Source organism: Hyperolius riggenbachi, chromosome 2 (genome assembly GCF_040937935.1).
Source record: "Hyperolius riggenbachi isolate aHypRig1 chromosome 2, aHypRig1.pri, whole genome shotgun sequence".
NCBI classification, from domain to species: Eukaryota; Metazoa; Chordata; class Amphibia; order Anura; family Hyperoliidae; genus Hyperolius; species Hyperolius riggenbachi.
Genome location: NC_090647.1, coordinates 447,456,148 through 447,481,460, shown reverse-complemented (window position 1 = coordinate 447,481,460; position 25,313 = coordinate 447,456,148). Strand labels below are relative to the sequence as shown.

The 25,313-nt window shown below is 40.9% G+C and overlaps 1 protein-coding gene across 2 annotated transcripts in view; it reads right to left on the bottom strand.

The window, feature by feature from the left end:
• The window catches only part of LOC137546953 (septin-5-like), a 71,191-nt gene that overhangs the window by 30,280 nt on the left and 15,598 nt on the right, over positions 1–25,313 (bottom strand). Inside the window, exons 1-6 of one of the 2 annotated variants that reach the window (XM_068270032.1) lie at positions 23,767–23,847; positions 15,161–15,913; positions 8,137–8,230; positions 6,904–6,990; positions 5,318–5,441; positions 283–417 (exon numbers count right to left, since the gene is read on the bottom strand). In XM_068270032.1, the coding sequence (XP_068126133.1) occupies positions 283–417; positions 5,318–5,441; positions 6,904–6,990; positions 8,137–8,230; positions 15,161–15,913; positions 23,767–23,817 (1,244 nt within the window). In that variant the 5' untranslated portion in view covers positions 23,818–23,847. Of the gene's footprint in view, positions 1–282; positions 418–5,317; positions 5,442–6,903; positions 6,991–8,136; positions 8,231–15,160; positions 15,914–23,766; positions 23,848–25,313 lie in introns of those variants that run through there. The other variant, XM_068270033.1, reaches the window with a different exon arrangement.

The following is a 25,313-nucleotide window of genomic DNA, read 5'->3' as shown; positions in this document are numbered from 1 at the left end:
ACATTTTGCCAAGATCAACTGACAGGACTAAATCATTTATAAATGGATACTGAAAAAAATAAGTAATTTCATTTATTACGTTATTTTGACTACAGTTTCTTTTTAAGTATTGACTAGTCACCTTTATGTCCACAATGTACAGTTTCTTTTTTAGATAAATATATACATGGTATTTTAAAGTCCACATACCCATGGATTACATACATACATACATAGATTATAGTCTACATACCCATGGATTACATGCCGGTACATACAGTACATCGATTTTAGTCCACATACCCATGTCCAAGTGGTGACAGGAAATACAGACAGCAATGTACGCGGGTGTCTTGGAGATTCTTACGGTTTAGGCCACTCTCATCTCTAAAGTATTGCTCAAATTGTTGATCAAGATAGTCAGCAATTGGCTTCCAGCTAAGAGAAACATACGCAAAGATTAGAACGCTCAAATTATAGACATGCAAATATGTAAATGCTTCAGTGACCTTGCTGGGGAGATTTCCTCTCACATTGCTGAACCTTTTGGAGGGAGTGAGTGAATTGCTGTCCCACTTTACACCATCTCACTATACGCTTATGGTTCACCATAAGGTCCAACATGACTAAAATCAGTGGTAGAGCTTGTTTGGAGATGGGCTCACCTCAGAGCATCTGCAACTTGGGCATGTGTATGAACAGTCCTCTGACAGTGAGTGCAAAGCAGGTCCTTGCAAGTTGGTTGGCACATCACTGCTCACATATAACATAAAGCTAGTGCTCAGTGTTTTTTTGGGCTACTAAGGCTTTGTTAATCTTTGATATCACTCGCACTAGTTACTTCATCTTATATTTTGTAGCTCAATACTGCACAGCACTGGTCACTTTGGATTATATTTTTGCACTACGCACTGTGTCCAGTGTCTTTTTAGACCAAGAAGTTTTAGACCCATTTGTATCATCCCTGGAGCATATCCGACAAGAACCTGTCAGATGTGTGCCATAGTGAATAGCACTCTAACCTTACACTGGGTCTCCAGTTCAAATCCTAGCCAGGGCACTATCTGCACAGAGTTTGTATGTTCTCCCCCTGTCTGTGTAGGTTTCCTCTGGGTACTCTAGTTTCCTCCCACATCCAAAAAACATACAGGTAAGTTGATTTGCTTCTCCCTTAATTGGCCCTAGACTACAATACATACACTACACGATACATACGATATGACTATGATAGGGATCCGATTGTCTGAGGGACAGTTAAGTCACAAGACTATATATACTCTGTACAGAGCTTTTTTGTAAAAAAAAAAAAAAAAATAGTATTTGCATTTTTACATTGAAGATACTGGCCGCCGACTTTAGTGGTTAATAGCCCCCTTAAGTGCTAAAAACACCACATTTGCAGGGTATGTTAGAAAGAACAGGGGGAACAAGTGACTTTGCTATTTTTCACTCTAACTTTAACATGGATTTTCTTAATAACTATAAGGTCTACATTTTTTTTTCCTTTTGTACCCACCGTCCTCCCCCACATACCCTGGCAATTTGGTGTTTCTCGCACATAAGGGGACTTTGCTATTAACTGCTAAAATCGGCAGCTGGGGAAACATTTCCCACACTCTAAACGAGAACTTTAAAATTGATTTTCTTAAAAACGATACTTTGTTTGAAAAATGTTTTCCTCTTGTACCCACTGTCCTCCTCCACATACCCAGCAAATGTGCTTTTTCTAGCACATAAGGGGACTTTGCTATTTACTGATAAATTCGACAGCTGGGGAAACATTTCCCACACTTTGAACGAGAACTTTAAAATCAATTTTCTTAAAAACTATACAGTCTTTTTGAAAAATGTTTTTCTCTTGTACCCACTGTCCTCCTCCACATACCCAGAAAATGTGCTTTTTCTAGCACATAAGGACACTTTGCTATTTACTGCTAAATTCGGCAACTGGGGAAACATTTCCCACACTTTGAACGAGAACTTTAAAATCAATTTTCTTAAACACTATACAGTCTTTTTGAAAAATGTTTTCCTCTTGTACCCACTGTCCTCCTCCACATACCCAGCAAACGTGGAGCAAATGTGGTGTTTCTAGTACATAAGGGGACTTTGCTTTTAACTGCTAAGTTCAGCAGCTGGGGAAACATTTCCCACACTCTGAATGAGAATTTTAAAATTGATTTTCTTAAAAACGATACGTTCTTTTTGAAAAATGTTTTCCTCTTGTACCTACTGTCCTCCTCCACATATCCAGCAAATGTGGTGTTTCTAGCATATAAGGGGACTTTGCTATTAACTGCTAAATTCGGCGGCTGGGGAAACATTTCCCACACTCTGAATGAGAACTTTAAAATCAATTTTCTTAAAAACTATACAGTCTTTTTGAAAAATGTTTTCCTCTTTTGCCCAACTGTTCTCCTTCACATACCCAGCAAATGTGGTATTTCTAGCACATAAGGGGACTTTGCTATTAACTGCTAAATTCGGCAGCTGGGGAAACATTTCCCACACCCTTAACGAGAACTTTAAAATCTATTTTCTTAAAAACTATAAGCTCTTTTTGAAAAATGTTTACCTCTTGTACCTACTGTCCTCCTCCACATACCTGGCAAATGTGGAGCAAATGTGGTGTTTCTAGTACATAAGGGGACTTTGCTTTTAACTGCTAAGTTCAGCAGCTGGGGAAACATTTCCCACACTCTGAATGAGAATTTTAAAATTGATTTTCTTAAAAACGATACGTTCTTTTTGAAAAATGTTTTCCTCTTGTACCTACTGTCCTCCTCCACATATCCAGCAAATGTGGTGTTTCTAGCATATAAGGGGACTTTGCTATTAACTGCTAAATTCGGCGGCTGGGGAAACATTTCCCACACTCTGAATGAGAACTTTAAAATCAATTTTCTTAAAAACTATACAGTCTTTTTGAAAAATGTTTTCCTCTTTTGCCCAACTGTTCTCCTTCACATACCCAGCAAATGTGGTATTTCTAGCACATAAGGGGACTTTGCTATTAACTGCTAAATTCGGCAGCTGGGGAAACATTTCCCACACCCTTAACGAGAACTTTAAAATCTATTTTCTTAAAAACTATAAGCTCTTTTTGAAAAATGTTTACCTCTTGTACCTACTGTCCTCCTCCACATACCTGGCAAATGTGGTGTTTCTAGCACATAAGGGGACTTTGCTAATAACTGCTAAATTTGTCAGTTGGGGAAACATTTCCCACACTCTGAATGTGAACTTTAAAATCAATTTTCTTAAAAACTATACCTTTTTTGAAAAAGGTGTTCCTCTTGTACCTACTGTCCTCCTCCACATATCCGGCAAATGTGGTGTTTCTAGCATATAAGGGGACTTTGCTATTAACTGCTAAATTCGGCGGCTGGAGAAACATTTCTCACACTCTGAACAAGAACTTTAAAATCTATTTTCTCAAAAACTATAAGGCCTTTTTGAAAAATGTTTTCCTTGTGTACCCACTGTCCTCCTCCACATACTCGGCAAATGTGGTGTTTCTAGCACATAAGGGGACTTTGCTATTAACTGCTAAATTCGGCGGCTGGGGAAACATTTCCCACACTCTGAATGAGAACTTTAAAATCAATTTTCTTAAAAACTATACAGTCTTTTTGAAAAATGTTTTCCTCTTGTGCCCAACTGCCCTCCTCCACATACCCAGCAAATGTGGTGTTTCTAGCACATAAGGGGACTTTGCTATTAAAGAGACACTGAAGCGAAAAAAAAATGATGATATTATGATTTGTATGTGTAGCACAGCTAATAAATAAAACATTAAGATCAGATACATCAGTGCCCAACTGTCCTCCTCCGCATACTCAGCAAATGTGATATTTCTAGCGCATAAGGGAACTTTGCTATTAACTGCTAAATTCGGCAGCTGGGGAAACATTTCCCACACCCTTAACGAGAACTTTAAAATCGATTTTCTTAAAAACTATAAGGTCTTTTTGAAAAATGGTTACCTCTTGTACCTACTATCCTCCTTCACATACCCGGCAAATGTGGTGTTTCTAGCACATAAGGGGACTTTGCTATTAAGTGCTAAATTTGTCAGCTGGGGAAACATTTCCCACACTCTGAATGTGAACTTTAAAATAAATTTTCTTAAAAACTCTACCTTTTTTTAAAAAAGGTTTTCCTCTTGTACCGACTGTCCTCTCCCACATACCCGGCAAATGTGGTGTTTCTAGCACATAAGGGGACTTTGCTATTAACTGGTAAATTCGGCGGCTGGGGAAACATTTCCCACACTCTGAATGAAAACTTTAAAATCAATTTTCTTAAAAACTATACAGGCTTTTTGAAAAATGTTTTCCTCTTGTGCCCAACTGCCCTCCTCCACATACCCAGCAAATGTGGTGTTTCTAGCACATAAGGGGACTTTGCTATTAAAGAGACACTGAAGCGAAAAAAAAATGATGATATTATGATTTGTATGTGTAGCACAGCTAATAAATAAAACATTAAGATCAGATACATCAGTGTAATTGTTTCCAGTACAGGAAGAGTTGAGAAACTCCAGTTGTTATCTCTATGCAAACAAGCCATTAAGCTCTCTGACTAACTTTAGTCGTGGAGAGGGCTGTTATCTGACTTTTATTATCTCAACTGTTCCTGGACTATTTACTTTTCCTCTGCTAGAGGAGAGGTCATTACTTCACAGACTGCTCTGAAAGACTCATTTTGAATGCTGAGTGTTGTGTAATCTGCACATATTATAGAATGATGCAATGTTAGAAAAAACACTATATACCTGAAAATAAAAAAGATGAGAATATTTTCTTTGCTGCTAATCTTCTAGTAATTATTCATAGTACACAACCAATTCACTATATCATATTTTTTTTTCGCTTCAGTGTCTCTTTAACTGCTAAATTCGGCAGCTGGGGAAACATTTCCCACACTCTGAACGGGAACTTTAAAATTGATTGTCTTAAAAACTATAAGGTCTTTTTGAAAATCTTTTTCCTCTTGTACCCACTTTCCTCCTCCACATACCCAGCAACTGTGGTGTTTCTAGCACATAAGGGGACTTTGCTATTAACTGCTAAAGTCGGCGGCCATTCGCCTGCCATTTAAGTCTATGAAGCCCACCACAAATGGCCGGTTTGGGAACATTTGCTGCAAATTTGCATTTGCGAACTGAAAATTTGATGTTCCTACATCACTGCTCTGTGGAAAATACACTAGTCAGCTGTAGAAACACCCGCAATAAACAGCAGAAGCAACAGCAGCAACAGCAGCAAACACAGAGAGGAAATCCTCAGAGATTCACCCTTCTTTATTACTATATCTCCATTTATGTCATACATACCATTCTTCATTATTTACAGCATCTCCAAAACCTGGTGTGTCCACGACTGTAAGACGTAAACGGACACCTTTCTCCTGAATGTCCACCGTCTGCTTCACAATCTCCACAGTCTGTGTTACGCACTCTGTGAATAGATGATCATTTCTATTAGAACACTAAAGCTGGGTCTACTTCTTCACAGGTTGTTATAGATGGGGTGCTCTGCTGGTTTTAGATAAAGAAAAAAACATATTGCTTCACGGTGTAGAAAACTCCATCCAGGTCTCTGACACAACTGCACATGAGAACTCTGATTTTAAGTGCAGATGCACAAACTATAAAGCAAAGCTGTATGAATATAAATCACATTTTAATCTGGAGCAGCATCTCCATCCTCTCCCCTTGCTTTCACGCTGTGCTGGGGAGTGAATCACAATATATGCTTGTGGGGGGCGGAGCTAAGCACTGGTTTGGGGGCTGACCTGAGCACCAGTTAGGGGTGGAGCTTCACAAAGCAAAGGCCAGCCCTGATTGTTCCAAAACTACAGCCCGAAAATGACCAGGAAGGAACAATATCTAGTGTGCCTACTTGACTTTAGCTTACACAGGAAACATAAGTGCCACATGATAATGACTAGCAAATTGGAGTCTTACAAAGCTATCACCTGATAACACTGATCACATGGTTCTCCACTGCACACAAACACAAGCAATTCTAGAGATGAGCACAGTGTGATGATTTCTCCACACTGTCCCTCCCCCTCACCTTCTAGAAAAGTACATTCATTCAGATGCACTGGAGGTCCTATTTTTCGTACTTTACAACTTTTTGAGATAAGAAAGATAGACACTTTAAGACACACCCCTAATGATGCCCTTGTCATACCCCTAGTCACTGATACCAGAAATAATTCAGCAGCAAAAGACAGTTTTATAATTCAGACCACACTGGTCCTCGTTATCATTGTTAGTGCTCAGGGGCGGTTCTTCCATGAAGCAATGTGAATCACATGCTTCAGAGCGGCAACAATTAGAGGGCGGCAAGAGGCGGCTCCCCTCCCCAAATGTCCCCATCCTCGCATTCTCCACCTCCACCTCTTTAGATGCGCAGCACCACTTCACTCAACTGCTTTCAGCGTTCCAGTGATAGGATCTCCATCTGCCTGTCCAGTGTTCTATAGCCATAGCTACAGGAGTGCCTAATGGGATCTGTTATGTGCTGCCGGGACATATGAGGCGCCGCGGTAGTCAGAGAGGAAGCAGGACTTCAAGTGTTGGTGATCCCTTCGCTAATCTGCTGAGAATGGGTGAGTGCCTGCATTGCACAGCCTGATGTGCCTCTCCTCTCCAGTGTAAAAAAATACACATATTTACATAGATCTGTATGTCAGTCCTGACAGAGGGACAAATGAGGAAGAGAGGAACAGAGGGATTTAGTTCCCAAAGAGGGACTTGTCCCTCTAAAAAAGCACAGTTGGGAGATGTATTGTTCAAAGTTCATATCCTGTCATGTGTAAATGAGCTTGATGTGCACTGCAATGTATTTGCATACAGATAACATCAGAATCTGGAATGTGTTAATAAGAAATAGACGAGCATTAGAGTACCTTCTGGAATGGGCAGTTGCCGGCCGCGGTAAAGATCCGTCAGGAAAAGACTGTTTATTAGGGTGGACTTTCCAAGACCCGATTCACCTGTTGAAGAAAAACAACTGTGACTGCTGATGCCCTTACTACACTGTGATTATTGAAAGACTCAGACTTTTGTCACTGGCAGACAAATACAGTATAATTGTGGACACACTGGCCAGATTCATATAACAATATGAAAACAGAAAATAGAAGGTTCATATACTTTTAGTCCGGGAGCACACTTGTCTGTGCAGAAAGGTTTGTGCTTTGAGGCATGTGCATTTCTGCGTTTGCATTTTTCTATTTGTGTTTGTGTTTACAGTTGCATTTTTATGTGTTGGAGTTTTTAATAATCTGCCTTTTCAAGCAGGGAAAAAAAATACAATCAGATGTCATTTTTACTAAAAGGAAAGCATTGTATGCCAGTCATGCAATTCACATACTGTACAGTATGGGGGAAAAGGGAAATTGATGTGTGATTTTAAAACGCACACCAATGCAATATTTGTGCTGCCCATAGACCTACATTATAGGCGATTTTGCAGGTGTTTTCCCTTTCCACCATGCGGCAAAACACAAGCAGTTCCAATAAGTGTGCTCCTTGCCTTAAGCATTAATACAGATGAATAATGGAACAAACAGTTATAAAAAGCACTAAAACAGCACTATTAAAACAAATTAAGAGTTGCAAGACACGGGTTATTTTAGCGGCCCATCCATAACAGGTTCTGTTTAGGCAAGCAGAGCTCATCTATTGGATGTTACCATTTTGGCTTATTCAATAAAAAAACAATTTAAAGTGTACCCGAGACGACATAATGAATTCAACATGTGTATGTAAAGCACAAAACAAAATAATAACCAGGCTGTTTTTCTTTTTTATTTTGGGTACCTTGTCCGGAATATAGTAAACCTCATTGATAAGCAAATTACAGCCATAAATGTTTTCCTGGCAGAATATAACTTCTGAGGACAGGAGGGAGAACAACGTCAATTGCTCATGCATTTTAACTCTGGGACACTCAATAAGCTGCCATAGAGCAGACACAATAAAACATTCAATATACATTGTAAATATTGAAATATAAAATAAAACATGGGACATCTAACATGAAAAAAAAAATTAGGAATAGGAGTATAAAAACAATGGTTTATCTCATCAGGTTCTTTTCACTTAGGGTTCACTTTTAAATATTCTTTTTTTCTTACCTGCAACCATCAGAGTGAATTCAAAGCCTTTCTTCACGTATTTCCTATGAACCTGGTTGGGAAGGGTGGCAAATCCAACATATTCTCGATCCTCCTATATTGAGATGAAACAAGAATTGGGTGGAAATTGCTTGATATTATTAGTATTTTTTATTTATTATTAGTATTTTTAAACTACTCAGACCCCTGAAAGATAAATGCTTGCTGCTGGCTTTTGAGGGATTGCCAGGGATACAAAATGTCTGCGAGGCTTGACTGGTGATTTGCAGCCAGTACTACTGGGAAATATCTGTGACAGGTTCACTTCTGTACACTGTTGTTTCTGGTGCAAGTAGTGCAGGACTCATTCATATGGAGGCTGCCATATTTATTTCCTTTTAAATAATGCAAAGTGCCTGGTTGTCCTGCTGAGCATCTGCCATAGACCCCAAACAAGCATGCAGATCAGTTTGACTAAGGTTTAACTGGATTTGCCACATGCTTGTATGGAGTGTTGTATGATCGATCAGCAAGACTGCCAGGCAGGGCTGGATTTCTACTCTTTACCGCCCAAGGCCACTGTCACTAGCCACCCCCCTTCAGTATAGGTAGCGAGATAACCCCTCCCCCGTTACCTCCAGTATAAGTCACCAGATGACCCCTCCCCCTTTTCCTCCAGTATAGGTAGCCAGATGACTCCCTTAATTCCTCCTTTTCCCACACACCCCTTTCAGTATAGGTAGCCAACTCACCTTCACACCGCAGCAGCCATCAGTGTCACTTGTTTCTTTGCTCAAGCTTCCTCTTCCTTTCCGTCTCCAATGCTGTCCAAGTCCATAGCCACCGGCCACAATGCAAACGTGCACAGAGAGCAAGGTGGCTGCTGCAAAGGTGGCTAGCAGCAGAGTACCGTGGTCAGGCGCTCGCCTGATCTCCCTGCATTGCAGCATTTGCAAGCTTGCAAATGTTGCACCAGTTTAGCCTGCTGCTTTGGTGCCCTTGCTTCTGTGGTGCCCTAGACCATGGCCTAGAAGGCCTTGGCCTAAATCCGGCCCTGCTGCCAGGCAACTGGTATTGTTTGAAAGGAAATAAATATGGCAGCCTCCAAATCCCTTTCACTTCAGGTGTCCTGTAATGTTAATCTTTTGTTCATTGGAAAGCGCTGTTCTAAACTCTCCAGAAACATCATAATCTGATACGACATAGAATATGTGATCCAGTCCACAAGTCAACAGCTGAAGATGTGTCACATGGGACAAAGTTGTGACAGTGGACAACTGGACATACACCATACAATCTGCATTATACACGATTTAACCAAATCAATCGGTTTTCCCATTTTACGATACAAATAATCACTTGTATAGAAAAATAGTTTTTTATTTCCAATCATGAAAAAAAAAAAAAAAATGTTTTCAAGATTTTTTTGATAAATATATGATCAGGTGTGTTAGAAAAATTTGATAGAGAAATATAAAAATTGTATTTACTAAATCAATTTTTTCAACTTTTGGGAATAATTGATCTCACATGTATGTTTTTTTAAATTACTCAATCAAGCGAGGGGGAAAAAAAACACATTTCTTTGGTGCTTTTTCATTATTTTTTCTAAAATGTCTGCAAAACCAGCAAAATATTGATTGAAAGCAAAGTTCTATTTGATTTCTTAATTCAATTAATCATTTTACGCACAAATAATATCCAACTTTACAATAATGTTGAAGACTGAGCCTCTAGAAACAATGTCACTAAATACACACAAATCGAAACTTGTTATGGTAAAAGTATTATTGCATAACTTACTGGAAGTACACTCCAAGGTACACAGATTATACATGGAGAACTATAGGCAAAAATGGCTGGTATAGTGCTATCGTGTGCAATATAAGCAATCCACAATACATTATTTAATAATGAAAAGAGCTTAAAGCAGTGGTTCCCAACCTGGTGGCGATCGCCCCCAGGTGGGCGATTTGGGTTCTAAGCGGGGCGGTAAATTTGTGGGGGGCGACAGGGGGGCGATCAGTATGAAAAGGCAGAAAAAATAAAGTGTTGCAGTGTCACTCGTTTTTAAGAAAATTATGGGCAAAAAATATGATCTGTATAAAATATGCAAGTGTGCATGATAGAGTTGCGTAATTCCTCAGGGCTCGTTGGTCACGCGCCGGTGTAATGTCAGATATTGCAGCCCGGAAGCAGCCTTCCTCACTGAGTATCGCGCATGCTCAGTGGGAAGTTAGATATTATTTGCCTGAAATATCTCCGCTTCCGCACCACGTACACTCCCGAAATTTTCAGGGGAGGCAGGGGACCCCCAGATCTAGCTCTGTGTCAAATTGCAGCCCCCGAGCCCCGCTAGTTCCTGAGATAGGTGTGCTGCAATCAGTCTCGGGAACCAGCGGGGCTCGGGGGCTGCAATTCGGCACAGAGCTAGATCTGGGGGTCGCCTCCCTCCCCTGAAAATTTCGGGAGTGTACGTGGTGCGGAAGCGGAGATATTTAGGACGTTTTACGTGGCTGCACAATTTAATGGGACGCAGGCTCCTACTGCGCATGTGGGGCTGCACAACATGCGGGGCTGCAATAGCTGACATTACACCGGTAAGGGGATTGGCGCAAAGTAGTTGAGTCACCGGCTATTTTTAGCTGGCAAGGTCACAGCGCTACCCCCTCCACTGGCACCACCACCTGGCGTAAGGGTATACCGTACTAAAAGAAGGGGGGTGACAGGGGTGAGTCGTCTTCCCCTAAGGGGCGATACCTCATAAAAGGTTGGGAACCACTGGCTTAAAGTGAAAGTAAACTTAGAACTTACTCTCTGCTTGTAGGCCTCTTTCACACCAAGACGTTGCGTTTTAGGGGACGTTAAGGTCACATAACGTGCCCCTAACGCAACGCCTCATGGTGTTGAAGAAGGACGTCAGAGTGAGCCGCGTTATGCAGCTCTTGGTGCGCAGTATAGACTGCAGAGACCACGTGATCAGAACACTCCGCGTCACGTGGTCCCGCCAGCCAATAAGCGGCCGCTCCAGGAAGAAAACACTGAAGTGCAGTGAATATTAATTAGCCATGTGGCTGCCGACAATAGCGGACTCTCCCCCCCTCCTCTCCTGCACAAAAATATAAAAAAAAACAAATTACTGAGCATGTGCAAACAGTCTAACACGGCTAAAGCCGCTTAGAACGCACAGCATGCTGCACTTTCCAATAACGTCCAGCGTTACACTGTAACGCAACGTGGGTACTGTGAACAGCCCATTGATTTTTCATTACTGTGAGTTGGGCTGCGTTACAGGCTGCTCTAACGTGCGCCTGTAACGTCCCACTCTGAAAGCAGCCTAAAAGATAAGCCACTGCATGATAACCTTTAAGGGTTATTTATGAAAATCCTAAAAAACAGTAGAGTAATTCACCCATCAGCAATAGCCGTTGGCCAAATTACGTGTCTCCCCGAGTTGCTACAACTTGGAGGGGGAATAGCAATCAGTGCGGGCCTGGAGTTTGTGCAGGAGCAGGGTGAGTCATTTTTTTGGCTTCCCCCTGCGTCGCAATGGCCTGCACTGATGATGAATGAATTAAATTAGGCAATTTTTATTGTGTGCTGGGTAAGTGTTAATGTCTACTTTAAAATACAGCAGTGGCCTTCAGCTTCCAAAGCATCTTCAGGCCTAGGAATATTTTATAATATTTTTAATCTTGACAGAGTTTATCCTGCAGTCCCAGAACTACCAGCTCACGCTAAGTATCACTAGAGACTTCCTTTGGTACAGAAAAGCCACTTAGTGCCCCATAAGTAGCTTTGCGCGCAGTAACAGCCGCGCAAAGCTACATCGTGCATAACCCCGCTCAGTGTGCGCTCAGCACGGTGCGCCGGTAACACTGCGCAGTGCGACGATAAGGTCGCACCCGCTGCCCTGTAAACGTTGCACCTGATGTGGCGAAAACGACGCATTGTATGCGTACGAAACGACGCATTAATGCGCCACTTCAAGAGCACCCGATGCGCCGTTTTCATCGCACCGGGTGCGACCTTATCGTTGCACCGCGCACTATTACCGGCGCAGCGTGCTGCGCGCACACTGAGCGGGGCTACGCGCGATGTGTGGGTGTAAGCCACTTAACTCCGTGGTTTGTGCCCACTACCTCTTAAAGCTCACTAACCGGCTTAGCGCCGGTTAGTGAATCAAGCCCCATGCCTGTTATATACGGCCATGAATATCATGCATGGACCTGCATTACAATGAATGTCTATTTGAAGGAGTGGTAGCTATGAACTTTTCCTTTGATCTGGAAACAATACTACAATTATATTGAAATATCTGAGACTGTATGTGCACAGCTATGCTTACTGGATGTTGCAAATGGACATCTATTACTTCTTTGGATTGATGACAACAATGCTGTGATAGTATGGTCACTGTTGTTGCATGGATACTGCGATTGAGCATCCTTAATCATCTTTCTTGTTATGTGGACACTATGCCTTATGTGTTTGCCTTTCTTGTGCTAAGGAAAATGCTACCACAATAGACGCTGCGATTGGACGTCCATACAACTCAAACACTTTGTATTACCTTTTTCTTGGCAGTGCAGACACGCTGGACTTATTACAACAACTTTTTGTCCATTTTTTTAATAGAATTAACAAATGGGATACAGTGATCAAGAGCTTGCATCATATATAAGCATTACTATACTGGATGTTGCGATTGGACATCTACTGACTTCTGGAATTCATCAGAAATACTGTGCCAAAATATTTTGCTAATTACAAATACTGCAAATTGAGACATAGCTACCTCAGAATCAGCCTCCTTTATACTGTAGGTTTATTACATGTATTGGAAGCCAAATGATTAATATTATCTAGCTGGATTTTGGGTACTGCTGGGAATCGCATGCTCCTTCCCTGCCGTAGGGTGTATTTTTTATATTGTTTTTGTACTTAATAAATACTTTTTCGTGATTTTACCTAATGACCCATTGAGTGTGTTTGGTTTACAGACTGGGTTCTGCTACCACAATTTCAAAATCTGGGATTGCATTGCATGATGTGGGCTGCTAGTTTCCTGCATCATGCGCATGGAATGCCATATCAGTCACAAGTGGGTCCAGGGATCAAGCCGGTTCCGGCTCCTCCCTGCTTACATGTTTCACCCAATCACCTGGGCTTTCTCATCCAGTGTTGCCTTGAGAAAGCCCATGTGATTGGGTGAAACCCGTAGGCAGGGAGGAGGCTGAACCGACTGGATCCTGTTCCCAGGTGTAGATGATACAGTGTTCCGTGCGCCTGATGCACTACACTTCTGCATAACTTACCTCTGGTAAACCAGGCTTAGAAGCAGTTGAACTGACACTACCCTTTTTGTGATAATCATCAGGTGATGGATTCCAGCTAGGGTTTTCACAGAAGCTGGCCAGTGCATATGTGTGGTGTGGATGGTCAGTGCATGGGACTGGTGTGATTAGCCAGGGCTATGCATAGGGGGTCACAGGGTCCCCCCTCCTACCCAATCCCCCCCCCCCCCCCCGGTTTCCTGTTTTTAACAGGTTGTGTCATGATTCTCCTTAGTGTGTCCTGTTACCCTTATCGATGAATAAAGTTTTCTACACAGCAGTGAGCACCGTTTACTTTATTTTGTGCTATTCATGCTGGGTTTTACGGTTTGCTCCTGCAGTTTGCTGCAGTAACTGTGGTATAAATAGGAGTTGTGCCCGTTCAGGGGTTTAACAATAGACCCTGCAAGGGATGCAGCCGTAAGGGGGGCCTAGAACCCATAGGGGGCCCCATTCTGTGAGTCTGACAACTAAGGGAAGGAGAGAAAAAACTTTCCGTTCTTTGCACAATTGTTCTAATGACTGCATCTGCTAAGCCACTGATAAGGAATCATTCAAAGTTTTGCAGACAAAGATTTGTAGACAATCCCTATTCAGTGTTCAGTAGGGTCTTGTGTATAGCCTGTTCTACCACCAGCCTTTCTACCCCTCCCCAAGTGCTGTGTCCTGTAGTGATGCTTGAAAAGTCTACGCACAAAGAGAAGCGGAGGCCCCATCCAAACTTTTGCAGGGGGGCCCTGATTTAAACTTACGCCCCTGGCCCTGTTGCATTCTTTTGTGAATGCTTATATTTAGTACTCTCAACAACTCTTCCTTGGTGATTGAATTTTAATCTTTCTCTTTCCTGTTGTAGGCCTCTTGCACGCTATATGCGATTATGATTTTTTTTTATACGATCCGTTTTTTTTATTCCGATTAAAAAGCATACTGCTACTTTTTTTTAATCGGAATAAAAAATCGTGTCGTATAAAAAATCGGAATTACATGTAGTGTGCAAGAGGCCTCAGACTATTGACTCAGACTCAGAAGAAGCCAACGTAAAACATGTCAGATTGTATCTAAGCCGTATAAAAAATTCAAATCGATCCCCTGGTCAAATAAACCACAAGCATATCAATGAGTTCTCCTTAAGGAAAATGTGTGATAAATAGATCATCTCTTTGTTTGGGGGCTTAGATGCTTTCCTTGCTTTGAAAGACATCCATGGCTACAATTACTAGGTAATGCCTAATGATTTTGATCCAGGGATTTTATCTGATTGCCATCTGGAGTTGGGAAGGAATTTTTCCCTTTTGGGGCTAATTGGACCATGCCTTGTAAGGGTTTTTTTGCCTTCCTCTGGATCAACAGGGATATGTGAGGGAGCAGGCTGGTGTTGTACTTTATACTGGTTGAACTCGATGGACGTATGTCTTTTTTCAACCAAAATAACTATGTAACTATGTAACTATGTTTTACATAAATAAACAATATCCCTTTCACACTGAACGTCTTCTTAAAGTGGAACTAATTCAGAACTTCTGCTCTAAAACATTAGCCACAGCATGATAACCTTTATGGAAAAAGTATCCATTACAATTAATGGAAATCCTAAAAAAAAAAAAAATGAAGTTTTGGTCCACTTAAAAGTATTATCTGTTTTTACTGGCCTTAGAGAATTTTAGTACCACGATACATAAAAAATATTACATAGTTATTTAGCATTTTACCTCACTGGAGTCATAAGGGTCAAGCTTTCCCCACGGACTCTTAGGCCTAGAAGGACTTGGTGGAGGTACCAGTGGTGGACAACCCCATGCTGGAGCCTGGGTAGGGAGAGTTTGGCTAGAGACCTTTCCCTCATCAATGTCCTCTTTAATATGCTGAAGAGAAATGAGCTCAGACTCTACGTGAGGCTGCATGGTGTCATTATAAAAGGCCTTCTCATGCTCTCTACGAGTGTGTTCGTTGTGCTGCTCTCTAGGGTATTTTGATGGATCCTCTGTTTGTTTTGCCCTGTCTTGCGTCCACCAGAGGTTGTCTCCCAGATATTCTTTATGGTGATCCCTATGTTGCCTTTCTTCGTCCTGTTGTTCCCTTCTGAGAGTTTCCTCCTGATGTTGTCGGTGAAGCCTTTCTTCTTCTTCACGTGGCTGCTCCCTGCGGAGCTTTTCATCCTCTTCCCGCTGCTCTCTGCGTAGCTTTTCTTCCTGATACTCTCGGCGGAGTCTCTCTTCCTCTTCTTGATATTCTTTGTGCAGTGTTTGATCCTCTTCTTGTTCTCTATCCTCTTGCTGTTGTTTCCTCTGGAAGCCTTGCTCCTGCTCGTACTGCTCTCTTTGCACTCCTGCCTCTTGCCTTTGTTGCTCTATGCGATGACTTTCCTTTGGCTCTTGTGCTCTGTTTCTGCTTTCACCAGGAATTGAACGAATTATTTCTTTTAACTCTTCATCCTCTGAATCGTTGAGCAGAAAATTGCGGATCTGGAAAAATCAGACAAAAAGAGACAGGAAACTGTTTAGTTTAAGCAAACTGTTTTCCCAAGCTCTGCAGATCCGTTTCCCTCCTATGACCAATCATAACATGAAACAGCCCAACTTGCTTAGGTTTGCATTTACATCTAACGTAATTAAGACCTCAAATGGAGCACCGATCCAATTAGTAAGAGCAAAAAATAGACAATTGATGGTAGGTAAAGATCATGTCACAAGTGATTCCGCAAACTTGGACTGTATTTTTTTTTTTAATTTGCTTATGCAATTAAATGATGGCACAATCATCTTTCCAGTGATAGCAAACTTATATTGTTTTCCTTTGCAGCCCCAGCAACAGTATTCTCTGTACTTTTAGGGCAGGCATTCCATACAGTAGCTATAAGACTCTCCAGTAAAATCCCTGACAAGGACAGGTAAAGGAAAGTTCAGCAGGAGTTTATTTTTTTGTTTACTCTTTGGGGCATATACTGTATACCAGGAATTAAATGTGTTAGTATCTATGGCAACCTCTGTACTTACATTTAGAAAGAACTTGAATGCATTCCTAACTGACCCTCAGCTATGAGTGTTGTGCTACATGTGCGGAAATGTTACCTGGATCCAGCCAGAGATTTTCTGCCCCTGCGGCTTCTTTCCTCTGGAGTGAGGTGCAGTGGGGTAGAAATTGATGGATGCTTTTTTTTCACCCAGATGACCATCTAATTATAAATTTTGCATTTTACAATTCTGAATATATTTTCAACGTGCTTTATGGCACTTTCCAAGTTCACCTGAAACTAGCCCCCTCGACTCCCGGTACTGCAGGAGGGCCCGGGGGCTAAGGGGTGCCCACTACTGCAGGAGGGCCCGGGGGCTAAGGGGTGCCCACTGCTGTTGGTAGATGCAGAGTGCGTCAGCACCATACATTACCTGTTTTCAGCTGAGCTTCACATCCTTCTTAGGCCTCTTGCACACCACATGCAATTCAGATTTTTTTTTTATACGATCCGATTTTTTATTCTAAATAAAAAATGTACTGCATGCTGCTACATTTTTTAATCAGTATAAAAAAAATGTTTTTTATGAAAAATCGTAATCGCATGTAGTGTGCAAGAGGCCTTACTCCTTTCTTCAGCCGTGTACAGTTTAGAGACTGTACGGTGTGGCTTAAGACAGGGGTGAGGACAACATGTAGCTCAGCTGAAAATAGTTAATGTATGATGCTTCTGCTGCCACACTCTGCTATATCAATGTGGGGGAGGGGGAGGGGTGCGGGGGAAGAGTCTTAGGCAAAAATGCTGATCCTGGGGATAAGTAAGGGGGAGGGGTTTGGGTAGGTGCTGGGGTGGTAGGCTTCTGCCAGCAGCCCGGCTGGCTCAGTTTGCTGAGGGGCCCGCCAGGTTCTTGGTACTCCCCTGCACATGTATATAGTCAGGCAGCCAGTCACATATTGATATGGTGACATGTACCTTGATGCTAAGTGATGGTGACAGTACTACAAACACCAATGTTGGCGAGTTGTCAATTGTATTGTGGCATTCAGGTTGTCAAATATTTTTTATTTATTGTTACATTTTGTAAGCCTTTTCACAGGTAGGCAACTATTAAAAAATATACGGTAATTAACTTCCATCATTTCTGCTACTACTATTTGTTGGAGAACAAGCTGTTCCTGTGGGGCCCAGCGCATAGTTAAGGCAGATTATACAGTACAGTGTGTGCTTGTGTTTCTAGCAATGTTTTGTGAACATTAACTGAAAAACTCATTGATTGTGTCAGCAGAACCCATACGGAATACATAAACAAGGCAAGCAATCAATATGTTCAATTGCAATGACAAAGCAGGGAACATCAGTACAGTTCTGTCACAATGCGCTTTGCTCCCTTTTACCCATCCTGTCAGGCTTAGCACCAACGTCGTTTAAATTACACTACTGAGTCCTACTTTCACTTTCCATGAAAACTTTAAAGCAGATCCGAGATGAAAAACTAACTATAACAAGTAACTTGTCTATATATCTTATCTAAAGTTTAGATAAGCTTCAAAAGTTTATGATTATTTATTCCTGTGATACAATGAGGGCAGCCATGTTCTGTTTGTCACATTGTCTGAGGGCTGGAGATGCTATCAGCTTGCCTGTGTGTAAATTCAGTCCCCTCTTCTCTTCCCTCCTCCCCTCTGCCTCTGAAATCAATGGCTAGTAACCTCCTCCTCCTCCTGCCCAGACTGAGCTCCCATTAGCCCTTGCTACAGTGCCAAGGCCCAAAAGGAGCTGTGGGCAAGGCTTGTTTAGTTTTAAAGGGAATTAGAGTATTAAAACAAAACAAAAAAGTATTTGGCTTGAGGAATGCCCTATAAACTATATGAATTGAACACAATTATGCAATGAGTAAAAGTTTATCTCGGATCCACTTTAAATATGATTGGCCTGAGTCAGTATTGGAAGTTGCTGGCGCCACGTCCAGGTGGAGCAAGAACTATGCAAGATAAAATGTTCATATATTGTCGGCAATTTTTTTTTTATAGTTTAATAACTCCTAAATAACAATGGTCCAGTTGTTACGTGGTGGAGACCCGACACCTGCATATCAGGCTGCTGAATTTATGACAGTGGTGTCAGGCTTGCAAAGCATGATGGGAGCCTGTATCTGGAGAGTAGTGTATTGTTTCTTCTGAAATAGAGCTCAGCAAGTCCAACCAGAGTGCATGTATATTACAGACTGAAAACCCTGTTCCACTCCATGGGGTATATTTACTAAACTGCAGTAAGGTCTAACGAATAAGTGGTAGACAGAAAAGAATCCTACAGGTAATGTGTGGTCATACATAATGCACATAAGTAACGTACATTACACACAATTTACATATGCATTATGCGCAGTTATCATAATGTGCGTTAAACTCTATTAACCTGTGTATGCGGTATTACTGTATTGCATTAAGCTCTATTCATCATGTGTAAGACTTTATGCAAATTATTCTGATTACCACAGTTTAATGAACATATCCTCATGTCTAGAATGCTCAAACAGATATACCGTAGATATCTGGCTCATTAATTATTACAACTGAAACGTGAAGCAAACACAATTGTTTGTTACTCACTTTGACTTAAAGAGGAGCTGACAGCCATACTATCTCAGGGAAAAAACACATATATAAGTACATAATTACTTGCTCTACTTACATAACCTATGCATTGCACTGTCCACATTTTGATTTTAGTGATTTTTCTATAGTAAAAAAAGAAAATCCTTCTTAGGATTCTCCATCTTAACTGTGTTTATTTTGAAGCCAATCCTGATGTCATTTCCTCCCTTTCTCTCCTCTGCCTGATTGTGTATGCATTGCCCACCCTCCTCCCAGTCTTCAGGCACTCCCACCCAGCTCTGCAATAGAAAATGCATTGTTTCAGCATGAGAAATATTGGCCAGTCAGAGAGGATCAGAGGCAGGGGAGGGGAAAACAGGAGGGGAAGTGGCTTCAGCCAATCAGGCTGCATTAGTTAAGTCTGGGGGGAAAGTAAAGCAGCAAAATAGACAACCCAGCATGCCCTGCAACTTCCTTTGTGTGATAGATGTACCAAATAAGAGCTACGGAAACTGGGGAATGTTTTATGGATAAGAAAACAGAGTGATTTTTAACTTTTGGATTGCCTGGTTAGCATCCTTATTACTTATTTACCAGATAAAAATAGAGAATTGATTTTTGATTTGTATGCCCGACAGTTATTCTTTAAAGAGACACTGTAGTGACATATAGAATGTAGTAAATTATACATGATATTCACTTTTATGCTAATTATCCTGGTTTCAGCCTCATAAACACTTCCTATATCTATATATTTCTGTATGTTGATATGTAGCCCTGCTCTCCCAGTGATGTCACAGTTTAGGCTTATTAGTTAGGCAAAATTCTCCACCCAGTGCATTCTGGGAGACCAGGTATTGTTTCTACTGGCTTCAGAACACCACTTATACAAAAGTTCTGCGGAGCTGTACCTGGCACCATTAAAGTTGCCACTTGCCACCCGTGATACATTTTAGAATGTTAATCAGGGAGAGGAAAGGGTGAGAAAAGATGGGCAAACACTGACTAAATAATATATTAACATTGTAAAAAAAATTAAACAATTTTATTAATTACATTTTCAGTACTAGAATTTTGCCCCCTGAAACGATAGTTTGTGATAGACTCGACAGAAGGTCAGCAAGGAGTCTGCAAAATCAGCCAAGTTGACTGCTATTTTAGTCTCCATTTCATCTCAGAGCAAGACTCCTGTGCTCAGCTTTCCCTGTCCTATCTCCATAGGCTGCCCTGCAGACAGCTTGTCTTTACAACAATCATTAGTAACATTTTACCCATAATAAAACAACATCTATATATAGGCTTAATGCAAACCTTTGAGACTCACAAAAACAAAAAACGAGACTACTGGGAAACCAGGCCCTGAAACTGAAATATCGTAGGTAGCACATACGATGGACAATGTAATCAGAATGGCTAGCTACAGTATATTAGCTATACTGCTACCTCTAGTGCCAATACTACAACTACAGCTTCTAGTAAATAATAAAAAATGATTAGAAAAACAAAAACCTCTGAATAGAACATCAAAATAAGCATATGATTATTACTCTATTCAAGTGTAGCAAATACAAATGTTCTCACATGCCTCTATAGGCAGATAGTTGGTTTCTACTCTCTAGCCACTGCCAAGCTACCATTGATATATCGATTGGTACAATGCCCTCTGTGCGCTGACCTTCACACTGTCTAATCCTATGAGCTTTATTCAGATACATTTCTGTCTGGTTCCCGCTCCTACAGTGCAGCATTTCCAGGCCATCAACAAAGCAAAGACTCTGATTCTGTTATACAATCAGGTTCCTAGTAAGAGGAATACATTGAAGCCACTGCACAATCTCAAGAATATTTGAAGACAATTGGAAATCAAACTCCTCTTCAGAGGTCAGCGCTATGGTTGTAACTGTCCTAGACAGTGGTGTAGCAGTAAGGGATGCTGAGGTTGCGACCACATCAGGTCCCTTGGGCCAGAGGGGCCCCGTGGGGCCCTCCCTCAACCACAGTATTAGCTCTTTATTGGTCCTGTGCTTGTAATGACCACTTCTATAGATACTATGAATGATAATAATCATTAAAAAGCTGTTCCCCATCCCCTTCTTGCACCTCTGACACTGTGGTTGTCCTTGGCAGGGTTTGGTGCGCGGTATCAATTGTTATGTATAGAGTGCTTGGGAGGCCCCATGTACAACTCCCACCGGGCCCATAACTCCTAAGCTGCACCACTGCCTCTAGAAATAAAACTAGAATTAGTGTTGCTATTTAGATTTGTATAAGTTTCTACATAAATAGCAAGTTCCCTTTTCCCTTTACTAAAGTTCTTAGGCCCTATTCAATTCACTTTAGGCCTAATCCAACTCACTTTTTCACATAAGTTTTCTACTAGTAAATAATTTGTCATCTTCTGTTTAAAATAACTTTTCAGCAATTGAAAAAATGCCAAAAAGTATGTATGTGAAAATGTGCTTTCAAAATGACAAAAAGTACCAAAAAGTAGGTGAAGGAGTACTATCAAAATTATTCGGAGTATTTTCTGGCTTGTTGGTGGCTTAAAGGGCATTTTATTGGTAAGGTGGGAAAATATCACCTAGGAGAAAACTTAAGAGAAAAAGCGCCCAATTCAAGTTTTCGCTAAGTTAATTATCCTGGTTTTACCATCAGAAAAACTTCCTACACCTTTATATTGTATATTGGTATGTAGCCCCACCCTCACAGTTATGTTTAGCCTAGGCTGTTTAGCTATGTGGAATTCTCCTCCCAGAGCATTCTGGGAGACCAGGCATTATTTTCACTGGCTGCAGAGTTCTCAGAAATAAACATTGTGCAGAGCTGCACCTGACAGGACAAAAGATGTTGCAACCTGTGATAAATTCCAGAAGGTAAATGAGGGTGAGGAAAGCTTTTACAATGGGCAAACACTGACTAAATCATTTATAAATGAACATTGTAAAAAAGAAGCATTTCACTGTTATTTTCCATACAGTTCCTCTTTAAGTTGTAAGGGTCTTTCCAAAATCTTCCATTTCCCTTTCTCCAAGTAGTTAATGGTGAATTTTCAGGTATGTGTTGGCATACAGACTTCACTGACTTAGTGGAATCCATTCTTCCTTCTACCTATGATGCGTTCTGTGCCACTGGTTGTCACATAACCCCAAAAGATCATGCACTCACCACAATTATCAAGTGATAGGATGTATATTTTATAAAACGTGATGGTTTTCTTTCCAAACAAACCTCTGATAATTGTTGCCAGTCAATACATTTTTAAATATCAGTCCACAGCACTTGTTTCCAAAGTTGTTGAGTGACAACCCAGCGTTTGGTTTGTCAAAGACTTTTCAAGTTTGCTATTGTCAGCGATGAACAGCTCCTAATGGCTATTAAGACCTAATAGCTAATTAGGGTTAAGGACCTTGCAAGTAGTCAGTTGTCCAAACATTTTCACACGTTACAATTATCTGATTAGGTTTTATATTTGAAAGCCCATAAAATAAAATAAAAACATGTGCATTATATATGTATTTTTGAAACACACAGGACTTTATTCAATTCACTTTTTCTCCTAAGTTTTCTTCTAAGTGATATTTTCGCACCTTATTAATAAAATGTGTTTCAATCCGCTAGCAAGCAAGAAAATACTCAGAATAATGTTGACAGTACCTTTTCACCTACTTGTAGTCACTTTTACTCTTGCAGAGTGCTGAAAAGGTATTTAAGGCTTCATTTACACTGCAAATTGCAATTCCGATTCCGGTTCCCAATTTTCGCTGGATGTCAGCAACACAAGAAGAAAAACACAGAAAAAATACAGCATGCAAGACTTTTTTAATAGCATCAACAATCAGAATTGAAATCACGTGTAGTGTAATAGAACCCTCAAACAGATGAAAAATTACCTCCTAGTAGAAAACTTAGAAGAAAAACTGAATTGAATAAGAGCCACGATTTCCATCAGAAATTGTTTGGGGCAGTGGAGCCTAAACGCTTGCATGCAACTATAGGTGAAAAATAGTGTATCAATCTCAGGTTGTCAAGCATTGTGTAGATGGGAGGAGCAGAGATCCGAGGTAATCTCTTAATTATTAGCTTGGCCAATGGCCATTACAGGTTACACCACATTTACACTACAGTTTGCAATGGAAGACCTCTCTAACCATATTTCTGTAATTAACACTTGTCTTATACAGCTTTCTGTTGCAAATTTTGATAGAAAATGGCAATGCTGTAAAATGTAATAAAAGTGACTAATATAACCCTGTAGGTTGATTTTTTATTTTTTTTTTAAACTGGCAAATGAGATCTACCCTTACAAACAACCACAATAAGTAAGAAGACATTTTAAATAAAGGTTGAATTTTATACAAAGTAACAAATATTCACACTGTATAAAATCCAGACTGACTTTTACTTTCGGTGTGGTTATTTGTTACTTTGTATAAAATCCAACCTGTAAAAGCTCTTCTTACTTCCAAAGTAACAAATATCCACACTGGATGTAAGTCAGTCTGGATTTTATACAGTATGAATATTTGTTGGCTGGATTTTATACAAAGTAACAAATATTCTCACTGTATAAAATCCAGACCGACTTACTTCCAGTGTAGATATTTGTTACTTTGGAAGTAAGAAGAGCTCTTAAAGGCTGGATTTTATACAAAGTGACAACTTCATGCGCTGAAAGATAATATTGCAGGGTGTTACGGTGTTATAATTCAGACTTTAAGTATATAACACCTTTATTTTCTCAGTACACCGGTTGGTAAGTGCACCTCCTTACCTGGCTCTCTTCTTCTCCATCACTCCCTGTCTCGTCACTGCTGCTCTCCATATTCAACAACTAGGCATCCCTGGGGGATCATTACTGCTTATATATAGATCAGCACAGCTACATCAGGCACAGTGACTGCCCAGAAACACATTATTCCACCACCCCACGCCCCCCAATCACCGGCAGATTTACTACTGCATGATTTGCACATTCGAACAAGCTTTTTTTATGGTATGGCAAATGGAATTCTGACAAGCGCTGGACATGTACTTGCATAATATTAGCTGAAAAATCAATGCGATTTTCACAATGAGCATTCACACAAATCACTCACATTGTGTCACCTTGGATGGCTTTCACAGGATCTGGCAGACAGAATTTAGTGTATAAATATGGTTACATCTCAAACTGCGCACACAGTAGGATTTCTCTTCCATCCAGATTAGTATTGCTGATCTATGCATTTTACTTATATTACATTGTACTTATATTATTCATTTATAAAGGATGATTGTAAAAAAAATATATATATTTAATATTTGTATTATTTAGTCTCTGCCCACTGTAAGAAGTTACCTCTCCCTGATTTACATTGTGAAATTTATCACAGGTGGCAACATCTTTAGGCCTCTCAGGTGATCTCTGAAGAATGTTTGTGAGGGCCCTTTTCCACTAGCAATCGCTAGCGTTCGTGCTAAACGCTAGCGATTGCAATTCAGCAAAGTACAAAATTTCCCGGCGATTGCGATCGCAATCTTGCTATGCAATGCACTGTATAGCAACATCACAGCAAAAATCGCTCCGCGGCGCAATTGCGCTTGAGTAAAAAACAAATCGCGGTAGTGGAAATGACTTACCGTGATTCCTATGTTAAAAAGCAAACTGTAGCGATTTTAAAATCACTAGCGTTTTGCGATTTTGCGATTCAGCATCGCAATCGCTGCTAGTGGAAAAGGGCCCTTACTGAGATAAAAAATAATGCCTGGTCTCCCAGAATGCTCTGGGAGAAGAATTCTGCATAGCTAAACAGCCTAGGCTAAGCAACACTGGGAGGGGGGGGGGCTACATATCAATATAGAGATATAGGAAGTTATTCTGATGCTGAAACCAGGAAAATCACTAAAGGTGGGTATCCTGAATACTCAACTGCATTCTACTATATGTCCATACAGTGCCTGTTTAACCACTTGAGGACTGCAGTGGTAAACCCTCCTAAAGACCAGGGCAATTTTAACTAAATAGGCCACTTTAAGGCATAGCTGCAGGCCCGTACAACTCAGCACACAAGTGATTCCTCCCCCCTTTTCTCCCCACTAACAGAGCTCTCTGTTGGTGGGGTCTGATCGCCCCATCTGTGTTTGTTTGTTTGTTATATAAATATTTAGGTTTATATTTTTAATAAAAAGTGCTATTTGTTTAATGAGGCTCACTCTGCTCGGTCCCTCCCTCCCCCCAGGCAGCCAATGACGCGATCAGCTGTGATAGGCTTCAGCCTATGAGAGCCGATCGCTCTCTTGTGTGACAGGGGGACAGCCGTGTCACATGGCTGTCCCCAG